At 29.9% G+C, this 12,690-nt stretch overlaps 1 protein-coding gene and 1 long non-coding RNA gene across 2 annotated transcripts; one reads left to right on the forward strand and one right to left on the reverse strand.

Annotated features, from left to right (window-relative positions):
• Positions 1-3,785: 3,785 nt before the first annotated feature.
• On the forward strand, positions 3,786-5,892 carry LOC108484507 (uncharacterized). Its single transcript, XM_017788318.2, has 2 exons — positions 3,786-4,010; positions 4,852-5,892. Exon 2 carries the CDS (start codon positions 4,880-4,882, stop codon positions 5,663-5,665), a length of 786 nt encoding a protein of 261 aa, XP_017643807.1. The 5' UTR covers positions 3,786-4,010; positions 4,852-4,879; the 3' UTR covers positions 5,666-5,892.
• A 3,227-nt stretch (positions 5,893-9,119) lies between these two features.
• LOC128294036 (uncharacterized) lies at positions 9,120-9,482 on the reverse strand. Its single transcript, XR_008284210.1, has 2 exons — positions 9,384-9,482; positions 9,120-9,271 (listed from the first exon to the last, which is right to left on the reverse strand). It is a non-coding gene; the product is annotated as an uncharacterized LOC128294036 (long non-coding RNA).
• Between the last annotated feature and the right edge of the window lie 3,208 nt (positions 9,483-12,690).

The raw sequence follows: 12,690 nt of genomic DNA on the forward strand, positions 1-12,690 counted from the left end.
TCCAGGGTGATTTATGTGTTAATATTATTAAGTTTATCAAGTTTTATCTTGAGATAAATTTTGGAGGTTCTTTATCCAATATCATTATGTTGTTAAAAGATGTATTTATCTCTACTTAGATTGATGGATTAGGTTGACATGCCAAGCCTATAAATAGTCAATTAGTTTGCATATGAAGAAATGTTGTTTGGGGGGAGTGTCGAGCTATTTGGTTGAGATTTTTTTTTTTTTTTGTTTTTCCTTTGTATTTTAGCACATTTGTAAATGAGGTTTAAGTGAGTGATTGTTATAAGTTGGAGATTGTTATTGGAGTTACAATTGCTTCTTTTGTAAGAGTAGATTAAGCTTTAACTAACAGGTGGTTGGATCTACTATCAAATAAATTATTCCTTAATTAAGACTTTGTAGAGTAGGATTATTTTCGAACTACGTTAACAAGTATTGTGTGCTTATCTCTCTTTATTTGCATTGTTTATATTTTTGTTTATTCTCTTGTTCAAACTCGTGTCTAGATGGCCTGTTTAGAAAGCATTTTGAACAGGTTGCAAATTGATTAGTTTATTTCAAATGGTATCAAAGTTTGTTTCAAGAGTTGGTTGAATTCGATCCTAGTTCAATTTGCTACCATGGAAGCCATGAAAAAGAAGTTTTATTTCTCGAGCACCTTTTCTTGTTGGTTCCTCCAACTATGCCTACTTAAAAGCCTGGATGAGAGCTTTGATTATGTCCATTGATGAAACTGCATAGGAAGCTATTGAGGAAGCATAGGCAAAGTCTGAGATGTTTGGTGATGATGTAGTAACAAAAGGTAAAAGAGAAAAATCAATAAACTACTATTGAGAGAATGGTTGCTCAAGCCAACTCAAAAGCGTTTTATGTCATCTTTCGTGGGGTTGACATAGAGCAGTTCAAGATGATTTCAACATATAAAACTGCTAAAGAGGCTTGGACCATTCTACAAAACCAACATAAAGAGAATGCTACTGTCAGAATGTCCAAATTGCAAATCTCGACTAGTAAGCTCAAAAATCTGAATATGAATGAAAGATGAGATTATTTTAAATCTTTATACTAGATTATACGACATTTCTAACGAAGCTTTTTGTCTTGGTGAATGTTTTTTTGAAGTACAATTGGTGAGGAAAGCTTTGAGGTCATTGCTAGAACGTTTTGCAATCAAGGTCACAACTATAGAAGAAGCCGAAAACATCACCACACTCAAATTGGATGAGCTGATAAGTTCTCTTAGAACCTTTGAATTGAATCTAGAAGAAGGGAAGCGTAACATGTTGCGACCTGAGAAAAACATTACCTTTGATGTTCATCCTGTTGCTCAGATTGAAAAATGGATAGAAGAGACCATTGATGAAATCAAAGAGCATATAGATTTGCTTTCCAAAAATTTCAGCAGGGCATATCAAGAAGACCCAACAAAAAATTCTAGCAGCACCAACAAAAAATTTCAACCAAAAGAAAACTCTCAAAACAAGAAGAAAGAAGTTCAGTGTTGTAAATGCAAAGATTATAGCCATATTCAGTCAGAATGTGTCGTTACCAAAAAGAAGCAGAAGTTGATAGTTGTTACTAGAGTGATGAGGAGGATGAAAGTGAATGTTTTGACTCTGACGAGGAGAAAATTTTTTTTGTAGCTTCTATTACCGTTGTTCACACCCCTGTCCAGACAGCTTGTGAAAATCCTGAAAAACTAGACTGTAGCATTGTGACTCTTGAAGATGCATATTGTGCGTCAAATGAATGAACAAGCTTATTTCTCGAAGTTTGACAATTCAAATGGCGGAAGTAATGCCTTGGACTAGCAGGGACTGCTTTTGCAAATACAAGTTGATCCAAGATATTGGGATTCTATTTTTCAATATATGGCAAAGCTTTTGTTAGACTATGGAAAGGTTTTATGAGAAACAAAGTTAAGTAACGATGTGATGTAATATTAGAGTGTTATGTTTATATGTTGATTACATTATAGAAAAAAATGTATGATAATATATAAGTTTAAGCACTAACTTGAATAAAAAATATTTTATATCGATAATGGAAAAGAGACCAAATTCAAGGACTAAAATTGAATAGATAAAGTTTAATAGAATATTGAATGATACTTTATATTCATCTTAAATTACACTTCATTATAATTTCAACTATTATTTTTATGTAAAAAGAATTATTATTTTATAATTATAATAAAACTAAAAGAATAGATAAAATTCTATAAAATATTGAATTTAACTTTATATTTTATCTTAAATTACACTTTCTTTATTATTTAAATTGTTCAAGTCTACAAATAAATATTTTTTAATATAATAATATTTTTAATGTTTAAGTAAGAGATAATTTAAAATAATACAATATTACTTAACTTAAAAAACATAAAAGCGCTCATAATAATATTTATTATTTTGTAAAAGAATAATTTTTTTAATTTTGTAATTGAATTAAAATCGGGTTGAAAAGTTTCACCAAATCAGTCAAGTCTATACTAAAATTTGTTAGACCCAGATGAAAGAAAAATAATATTAAAACTATATTTATAAAAATAATTAACAACCGAGTTATGGGTGAAATGATAAAATATTTATGATTAAATATTCTTTAGGTCTGATTCAATCTTTAGACATTGCATTTTAAATTGTAAAATAAAAATAAAATGAAAAATAATATTATATTAATATTCAATACTTTATTAAAATAGAGCTTTTAAGTAATTTTTGATTAAGTTGATGTCTAATTGACTCGTGACACCAATTTAGTCAAACACTTTATGAGTGAAAAAAACTAATTAATGTTTTGATTATAATGGTAAAACTTATTGTTTATCATGAATGGTATTCTAATTTCAAATAATTAATCACATTTTATAAATTTATTATATAAAAAATGAAAACACTTTCATAAAAATATAATTTAATTTGTATAAGATTCATGGAAAGATATTTTAATAATTTCATAATTGAATTAGTACTTTATTGATCCGTGATAGAGTAAAATATTTAAAATAAATGATAGATATAAGTATAGATATAAACTGTCTTTCTTAACTCTTAAATAGGATGATAATGCTTCAACTAAAAGGTATTCATAAATTTGGATCTAAATATGATAGTAATATATTTTATGTTTGTCTAACCCTGTCCTAGGCTGAATTTTGGGCTTAAAATTTTGTCCATACCCACCCATATTTGTAAAAGATTAACCTAAACACATTTTAGGCCCACCCATATTATTTTTATTTTTTAAAAATATTTATATTGTTTTATTTTAATATTTAATAATTTTATACCTTTTTATTTATTGAAGATTTTTATATAGCCATCTTAACATTTTTCTAATACTTAAATTAAAATATTATTATATATTTAATATAGGTTAATTTTTTAATGTGTTCTCAATTACTTAATATATAAAAATAATATAATATAAAGTATTATAAATTTAAAATGGATCGAATCGAGTTTGAGCCTTGAATGTTTAAGTCTAAACCTGACCTATATTTTAAACGAGCTAATTTTTTTTGCCTAAATCCGTGTTTTGAGTCTAATATTTTTTTCCAGACCCTTCTGAATTTTGGACGAGCCTTCATGTTTAAGTGGATTGTACTTAAATCCACATTCCCTTGAATTAACAACAATTTCAATTTTAATCAAATTAAAATTCAATCAATTAAATAAAATTTTAGAATTAAAAAAATCATTAAAAAAGATAAAGCTACAAAACAAGTTTGGTCTTTGTCTCTATATGCCGTTAGTTCATTTATTATAACTTATGGATTTATATAAATAAAAGATAATATTTTAAAAAATAAATAAATAAATTCTCAACGGAGCTTCATAGATAAAGGACAGAGATAACATAAAAAAAAAAAAAAAGTTTGAAGCTTTTACTATCCAAGTTTGAAGCTTTTTAATCTTTCTTTCTTTTGATCTAAAACCAGAAGATTGTTCTTTTGTCTTCTTCTTTGTCAAATTCAACTGTTCTTCTATTCGTTTCTTCTGGTAAGTAATTTCTCCCTTTTTAATTGAATAAATCAAAGTCAATTTTACATTTTGATTTCTGGGTTTTTGTTATTTTCTCGTGTTTTAGTGTGGGTATTAATTTAAATGCCTTGTCCTTTTTTTTTTTATTTTAAAATTTCCCTGTTTTGTTCAATGGGTTCTTGTTTTTGGCTAAATTGCAGATGCCTTGTTTATCTGATTTCTCTCTCTCTCTCTCTCTCCTTTTTTTTTTGCTATGAAATTAAACCCTAAAATTCATTGAATAATCCATGAAATATTTATTTGGAATTGATTTGGTATGAGTTGAAGGTTTATCTCGACAGTAGAGAAGCCATAGGAGCTTAGTAATAACCTTTTGTGAAATCAAATTCTGCACTTTCTGGTCAAAATTACATTTGGGAATTAGGGTTCTAAAAGCAATTAATTTGATAGATTTTGAGGGTTTTTTTAAATACTGCATAGCTCGAGATTTAAATTGAAACCCACTAGCATCCATGAATAAGGTGTTTGATGATGATTGTTGTTCAAATTGGGGATCAATTTTATTCTAATTGTTTCTGTTTACATCACTTTCTTAGGGATTATAGTGGAAATTTAAAAAAAATGCCAATTTTGGGACATTGATTGTAGGGATGAAATTTGCCATTAGCTTTTATGTTATCCAGATTTGGGCAAGTGTTGGATATGGTATATGTTTGACATTTTTTCATATAATTAGAGGATCATGCTCTATATTCATGTCTGAAATGTATCGGATATCTTTGTTAGATGGAGCAAATAGCATGGTTTTTTTCTCTTTTAAAACATCCCTTTTGACATGTGATTTTTGGACAAACCTCAGTGATGAATTGCCATTCACCTTCAACAAGATGAATGGATTCTCCACCGTGGATGGTTTCGTGGAGATAACTGAATCCCTAGCTGAGATGATAAAGTTCGTGGCAAATGAACCCTCAGTTGGACTTTTCTACATTCAACAGCACACTGAGAATGCCATTCCTAACGTAGTTAATCTCCGTAATCACGTTGTAGAAAAATCTCATGAAGCAACTTTACACACACAAGACTTGGAAGATTCTATCACCACGGTGAGATCGATGAAGGAATGCGGTTTCCCAATTGCAGACGAGATGATTAAGGACATTAAGAGTTCCTTAATGTTAATGTCCTCAAAACAACCGAAGAGAGGATTGATCCACAGTCCTGCTTCAAGCTTTCAGATGGGAAGAACTAGCTCTTCGGGACCAATGTCTTGGAATCCTGCTGGGAACATCCAGTTCGATGGGAGTAATTATTTTTCGACTGTAATCAAGTCCGCGAAACAAAAGGCAAGCAATTTTAAGTGGCCACAACTTGATACCAAGGAACAGATGGAAACCGAGCCCCAAAAGCCACCTTCAGAACCAGCTCCACCGTTATCAGTTGCATCTGCTAGCACTAGTTCAATTCCTGATACAGAAGCTGATGACCTACCGGTATCGAGTCAAATGGCCAATGTACCCAATGAAGAAGACAAAAAGGAAGAACCCGAGGATGATGTTGAACTTTCACACCATAAGTTATCGTTCGGGTCCGAAAACTTCGACGATTTCAAGGCAGATAAAGAGGCTAAATTAGAACAATGGTTGCAAGGGACTGAAGGCAAAAATGGATGAAAGTGAGTTTTGGAAATACTGTTTTTTTTATATATACATACGGATTGGTGTGGTTTTATCTATGTTAGGTCCAAATCAATTTTTTTTCTAGAAATATTCGTGTTTGATACATATTTGGATAAATGTATTAGGCTATGATTCTTCTGATCAACTTTTTAAAAATAATTGAATATACTCTACTCAAGCCTGGGCTCGATTAAAAAAAATCAAAGATTAATTTGGATAAATGTATTAGGCTATGATTCTAACTGTGTTTTTATTGATTTTAAATTCCAAATATTGCTAATTTAAATTAAAATGTTGAATTCTTCAAACATGGTTGAAATTTGGGTTAATAGGCTTAAACTTGCTTTATTCATAGAAAAAATCTAAAAACATTACAAAATTCAAAAAATATAAAAAATCAGAAAAAGGAAAATTACAAAAAGTGTCTCAATTTTTCAAATCATTGCAATTTGGTACTTTGCCCTTTTCCTTATGCCGTTGTCTGGACCCTCTACTCAGCTGCCACCATCCCATCAGCCACCCTAACTGCCTCTACCCCTTGCTGCCATTCTCACCAGCCACCCTATACCATCTCCATCAACCCATCTCTCCCTCTCCATAAAACAATTTTGGACACTCTCGAGCCCATCACCAATATTCATCACTTTCTCCCTCCCTCAACTGATACTAGCACTGTCCACCATCACCATCCCTCGACCCCTCTTAATAACTCCAAGGGTCCACCCCTTTAAACCGGGCCTCACCACTCCCAGAACCATCCATCACCCCTACCTACAATCACCGACTCTCGGCCCCTTCTCTCGCATCCCACCATTTCCTCTACCACAACCGCTGCACTATCACCACCATTGTCCCCATCAGCAAAACCACTCATAACCAACACACCATCTCAGCACCACCAAGCCCCGACCTAACCCCAAATACCAACAACCATAAACCACCATAAACAAAAGCCATAAACCACAATAAACCACCATAAACAAAAGCCAATAATCGAATCCAAATAACCAGAAAACCAAAACTCAGTGACCAAAAAGATCGAAAAAGAGAGAAAGAAGAGCAACGGTCCAAAACCAAGACAAGACCTGCAAAAAAAATAAAAAACAAAAATGACTCAGCAAAAATCAAAGAGGGAGGAAAAGGAAGGGACAACGACGCCGTAGAGGTGATGGACGTCGATGGCTAAAAGCAGTTTTTTTAGCTTTTGCTTTTGGCAAAAGTAGTTTTAGAAATAAATGATAATTTTAACCTTTATAAATAATTAATATTAATTACTTAAAATATTTTAAATTTATATTTTATATATTAAAATATTAATAATAAACTATAATAAATTATTTTTTATATTTTACTAAAATCACATAATATTAATTAATTTAAACATTATTTAAATGTTTATTTATTATATTATAACATAATGTCTAATATTGATATTTTATTTATCAAAATATTTTTGACAACAATACTAAGCACGTAAATCTTAAATCAAAATTTTTAAAATTATTTCTTAAAATCATTTTTTCACGACACTTTTTAAAAGTACTTCTCAAAAGTAATACTGAATTGACCCTTAGTGTTACGGGTAGGGGTGAGTGTTCGATCGAGTCGAGTCAAATCGAGTAAAATAAAATTCGAGTTAGTCGAGTTGATGAATCATATTTTAGCAATAGAACTCAATTTGAATTTTTTTCGAATTAAATCGAATCAAGTGAAAAAATTTCTAGTTAAGTCAAGTCGAGTTAATGAATCATATTATTTATACTCAATGTTGCGTTTATATGGATCGATTATTTAACTAATAGATGAAGTATAAAATTATTTAACTATATAAACAATATAATTATCAGAATCTTATTTTCTCAGGATCTTATTTTCTCATGCACTTTTCAAAGTCCACCTATAAATTAAATTGGCATGATGCAACATTGTCTTTTTACACTATAATGAAGTTGTGTTGTTGATATGAGATTTTTTTTCAGAAATAATAAATGTCCTCTCAACCATATTTTTTATGATATATTTGAGAAAATATTTTGTATTTACAAAATCATCATTTACTATATAATATTTCCTAATGTAACAATTTAAATAATTTATAAGAAAAATAAAATAAATAACAAGGTGATGATAATATTAATAGATTACCATATGCAATTTTAACTTATTTTGAGATTTCTCATAAACATCATTTATTATCACTCTAGAATTTGAGGCACAAACTGATTGTATAATTCTTTAATTATAATAATTTTATAAACCAAATTTGCAATTGATTGAGTGTCCACACAGCAAACCAACTTTGTAACTTTTTTTAAGTAATATTTTGATTGGTATTCTTTCATACAATTAGATTAAAAATCAATATAGAATTTACAATATAGACTTTATAAAAATATATAAAGTGTCACTTATGTTAAGATACCCAAATATGTGTCCATTTAAGAATAATATAACATATATAACATAGCCTTTATAAGCCTAATTTGCCCTTTAAGTCAAATTTTGTATGAAATATTTGGACTTGATATGCCCAATAACAAAGCATATTTATCTAATAATAAATATATAATTATATTTTAAAATTAAAATATATGTCCTAACATTAAAATATTTTACTATTATTGTAAAAGATAATTTTCTTATAAACTTGTATAAAAAGTAATTTCTTAAACTTAAGTCATTTAGGTGTGTTTGATAAGTCAAATTATAATAGGTAATTTCTTATAATTATTCTTATAACTGCCCTTACAATTTTTAGCCTCTTCCTAATTATTAAAAAATGTAATTAGGGGTGCTTCAATTACATTTAATTTAATGAGACTCACCAATTACAGTGGTTATCCAAACCTGTCATACTTACGACGTAGTTACAAACAATTACTATGTAACTTCTCAAACATTACCTTAATAGAGGGGAGAAATTAGAGATAAATCAAATGTTAAAATAATTTTAAAAAGAAATAATAAAAGTGTTGAAAATAAGGTTAAAAGGGTCACACTCACATGTTTTGTCAACACCCCTAACTGATTTGGGGAGTATTAAAGTAAAATAAGTTTTATTACATGGCATTATCAAGAGTTAACAAGACCTCTTTTTACTTACTTTTGATTTAAGGGTTGAGAGCATTATATTCACATAGAAACTGTTCATTTCAAGTAAAAACCTTGTACTCTTTGATTGGATTATCTAATTGTGCTTTTAGTCCCAATTTAAACTTAAATAATTTAATTTAATCATTTTAATCATTTTTAAATAGATAAATTTAAATTTTACCTTTTCAAAAATTAATAATTTTTTTTTCAAATTTGGCCTCCAATTATTTTTTTTAAATTTTATTCGAACTTTTGTTTAACAAAAGTTCCTGAATTCCCCATTCATCGTTTGCTTTGGAATTTTAAGAAAACAATCTGTCAATCTAAAGAGATGATAATCAAAAGAGAAGTTGAGTTTATAGCTTAAACTAACTTTTATTTAATTTATATAATTTTTATTTCCATCATATATTCAACCTATAAAACATTTGAAACACAAGAAAAGGTCTTCACGTTCTTGTTCCAGTTTAACATCTTCATGACTCTAACATGGTGAAGAGAGAAACCCTGCAATTTAATTAACCCAAAAAAATGAAAAAAGAGAGATAATAAATATATAACTAAATAAAATTGGGTTTTTCTCTGTGCCTGCGTGTGCTGAATTCCATGGAGTTTTCACCTTTGATTAGCTATAAATATGTACGTATCAAGGCAAATGATATTTAATTCCTCCCATGCAAACAAGACTTGACGTTTGGTGCGGTACGAATGCCCAACTGGATCATAGTAGTATTGCACCATCATCATCATCATCTTAATATTTGCATACATGTATGTAGGATGAAGGAAACAATGGTGGTTTGATATACCTTATAGATCCTGCCGCGGCCCCTATAACCAAACGGAACAAAGCGCTCTTCAACTATCCAACCAGGGAGCAACCAGTCATAAGGAGCAGCGATGTTGCCAAAGTATTGGACGGTGAAACCAAGTGACATCCTACTGACGCTTCTTTCAGCCTTCTCTTTCACCGCCTTCAAGGTGGCTAGTGTCAATGGCGACCGCACCCTAGCCTGCTGCTGCCGCGCTGCTGCTCATGGTCCCCCCTCTTCCTCTTCATCGAGCTCGACTTGCCACTCTCTATCTTCATCACTTTGCTAAAACCTACAATGCCTATTGTTTTGTATGAACCTTCTCCATTTCTCATACCTATATATATAGCCCAAGTGTGGGTTGGTAATTTTGCAAATTTGCCTCTAATTTTCCTATTTTCTTTTGCATTTGTCCCTTAAGGTATTGAATCATTTTCAATTTTACACTTGGACATATATATGTCTTTCTAAATTGATTGAGCATAAATTTTAAAAAAAAAAAATTATTTAGGTTTATTCTTTTGGTTATACAATTATTTTGAACATAAAGTTATTAAACACGTGGGGATAATTTTTACGTATGTTGTATGAAAATGCATGTCGCGCGTGATATTTCACTTAACTCACTTGCATTTATGAGCGCATATTGTTAATTCATATATTTTACATTATTTGATCATTGAGAAATTAGAAAAATACATAATTGATATTAATTGAATTGTGATCAAACATGTTAATTTTAAGCAATTTGATTTCTCATGTTTATTTGTTAATTATTTTCAAGGTATTTAGAACATCTTAGTTATAATTGCAACCCAATTTTGTGAAATTAATATTCAATCTTCCATAAACATGTTTAGTTAGTGAACATGAAAGCTTCAAGGATTTACAAACACTAAATTTATGATTATTTATGGTTTTGCTAATAAATGTTTTTAAGAAATGTTTTAAGATAAATTAATAGTCTTTATTTTATTGACAATAAACCGTGGATTAAATCTTTTAAAATTACAAATTTGAGTGAATTTAGACATGTAATATTCTTGTCAAGTATTTTAAGAATCTTGAATTTGAATAATAGTATCCATTATTTAAAGGGTTAAATTGAAATCTATCAAAAACTTGGGGTGCCTGTCACAATATTATGAATTTTGGTTGAGATTTCCTCTACGAGCATTAATTATGTAACATCTCGGCTTACCATATATATTATTTTAAATAAGGTTAAAAAGAAAAAAATAATACACATTAAATTTTTATGTCATACTTATACTGAAAATAAAATATTAAAAAGGAAAGTGACCTGAAATTTACCTGTAATAATTGAGATAAATCACTGGTTTAATTTAGTAATATAATATATATTTTATTTTAATTGAGAATATTATTTTATTTAGTATATTTCTAATGATAAAAAGTCATAAAAACTACACATGATTTTTTGTCCAATATATAATGTGATACATGAATTTTGATTTTATACAATTATACATAAAAAATTTATTCAATTTAATTTTCACAAATTACTAAAATATTATTATCGATGTAGCATCATTTTACATTTACATTTACATATGGTGTACATAAATATTATATTTATCTAAGATGAAAACAATGTTGAAATAGCACAATCCCCCGTCTAAAAAATACAAGGTTGTGGAGTGCTTATACTATTATAATTAGAGGTGGTCTCTCCACCTTTAAATCATCCCAAAATTTGTTATTCCTTCATAAGACAATTTTTCCCTCTTGTAATTTTTAACTTGTATTTTTGCAGTAAAATGTATTTGGTAGAATCTAAGGATGTAGGCGTAATTTGCCGAATCTCCTTAAAATTTTAGAGTTCTTTATTGTTTTTTACTTTCAATATTTTGTAGGGTACATTTGTAGTAATATATTTTACTATTAAATTATATTGGTGGGATACTTTGCCTAGGAGGTTGGGTTTTAAGCGAGATTGTTTGTGGCCTCTCTAATCTTTCCTAGGAATTAAACCTAGTGTGGTTTTCTAATACAATGATTTACTCTCTTTTACCCTATTTGCACAATAAATGGTATCAGACTGCATAACTGAAATATGTATAGAAGTTTACTACCTCTATTTGATGTTGATTAGAATAAGGTGTTTTAACTTTATTGCATTACTTCTATTTAACTTTGATTAGAATATGGTTTTACAAACCTATAAATAGATGTAGCTGTCTTTCCTCTTGTATCATTCAAATTTGACATAGTGAATTTTCTTCTCCTCTTGTCGCTTAGATCTGTACTTCATATCTGCTATTTTTGCAGGGTAAGTTTGTTCTGTTAATTGCGTGACTTTAGTGGTTTCATAACTGAAATCGTTGGTGTTGTCACCTTCGCCAAAGTTGGTTTCTTGCCTAATTTGTTTGAATCCTTTGTTTTTATGTTTGATTATCGTTTTCAGGAGAAGGTCTTGAGGATAACAGTTTCCCTGATGTTCTCGATTCATGAATCGTGGTTTTGTACAGAAGTAATTATGGTGTTGAGTTGGATTTTGTGTCGAAACGCTTCGACGAAATTGGTTGCGCTTTAATCTTGGTGTTTGTTACGAATTATTGCTTAATTGCTTATTGAATGTTCGTTTTGGGACTCAGGAGTCCTCGATGTTGATCCTATTTCGAACCACTTCAGGTGCATACCAAAAAGCTGATTTTCTATAAAATTCGAACTTCGAAAAACATGGTTGTCGAAGTCACACAGCCGTGTGATAGGCCGTGTGACTCATTGTTTGCTATTAGGGACCACACGGGCCAGAGACACTGGCGTGTATCTAGGCTGTGTGACTCACTATTTACTATTAGGGACCACAAGGGTCAAAGACACGGGTGTGTATCTAGGCCGTGTGACTTACTGTTTGAGATTAGGCTTACACGGGCGTGTGTTAAGCCGTGTGAGACACACAAGCAGACACACGGGCGCGCGTCAGGTGTGGAGCCATGTAGGCCAGTCATGTAGGGGTTCAAGGACAGTGATTCCTTATGGTTCATATATACCTGGAGACAATTATAATAATACATTTAATCCTCAATACTTACCTATTCTATAAATTTGATCCTAATTTTTAAAAAATTATAAAAATAAAATTTAACG

This window comes from Gossypium arboreum, chromosome 6, assembly GCF_025698485.1.
Source record: "Gossypium arboreum isolate Shixiya-1 chromosome 6, ASM2569848v2, whole genome shotgun sequence".
In the NCBI taxonomy this organism is placed as follows: domain Eukaryota; kingdom Viridiplantae; phylum Streptophyta; class Magnoliopsida; order Malvales; family Malvaceae; genus Gossypium; species Gossypium arboreum.

Coding starts and splice junctions, on each gene's coding strand:
- LOC108484507 (XM_017788318.2), top strand. CDS start 4,880: ATGAATGGATTCTCCACCGTGGATGGTTTCGTGGAGATAACTGAATCC.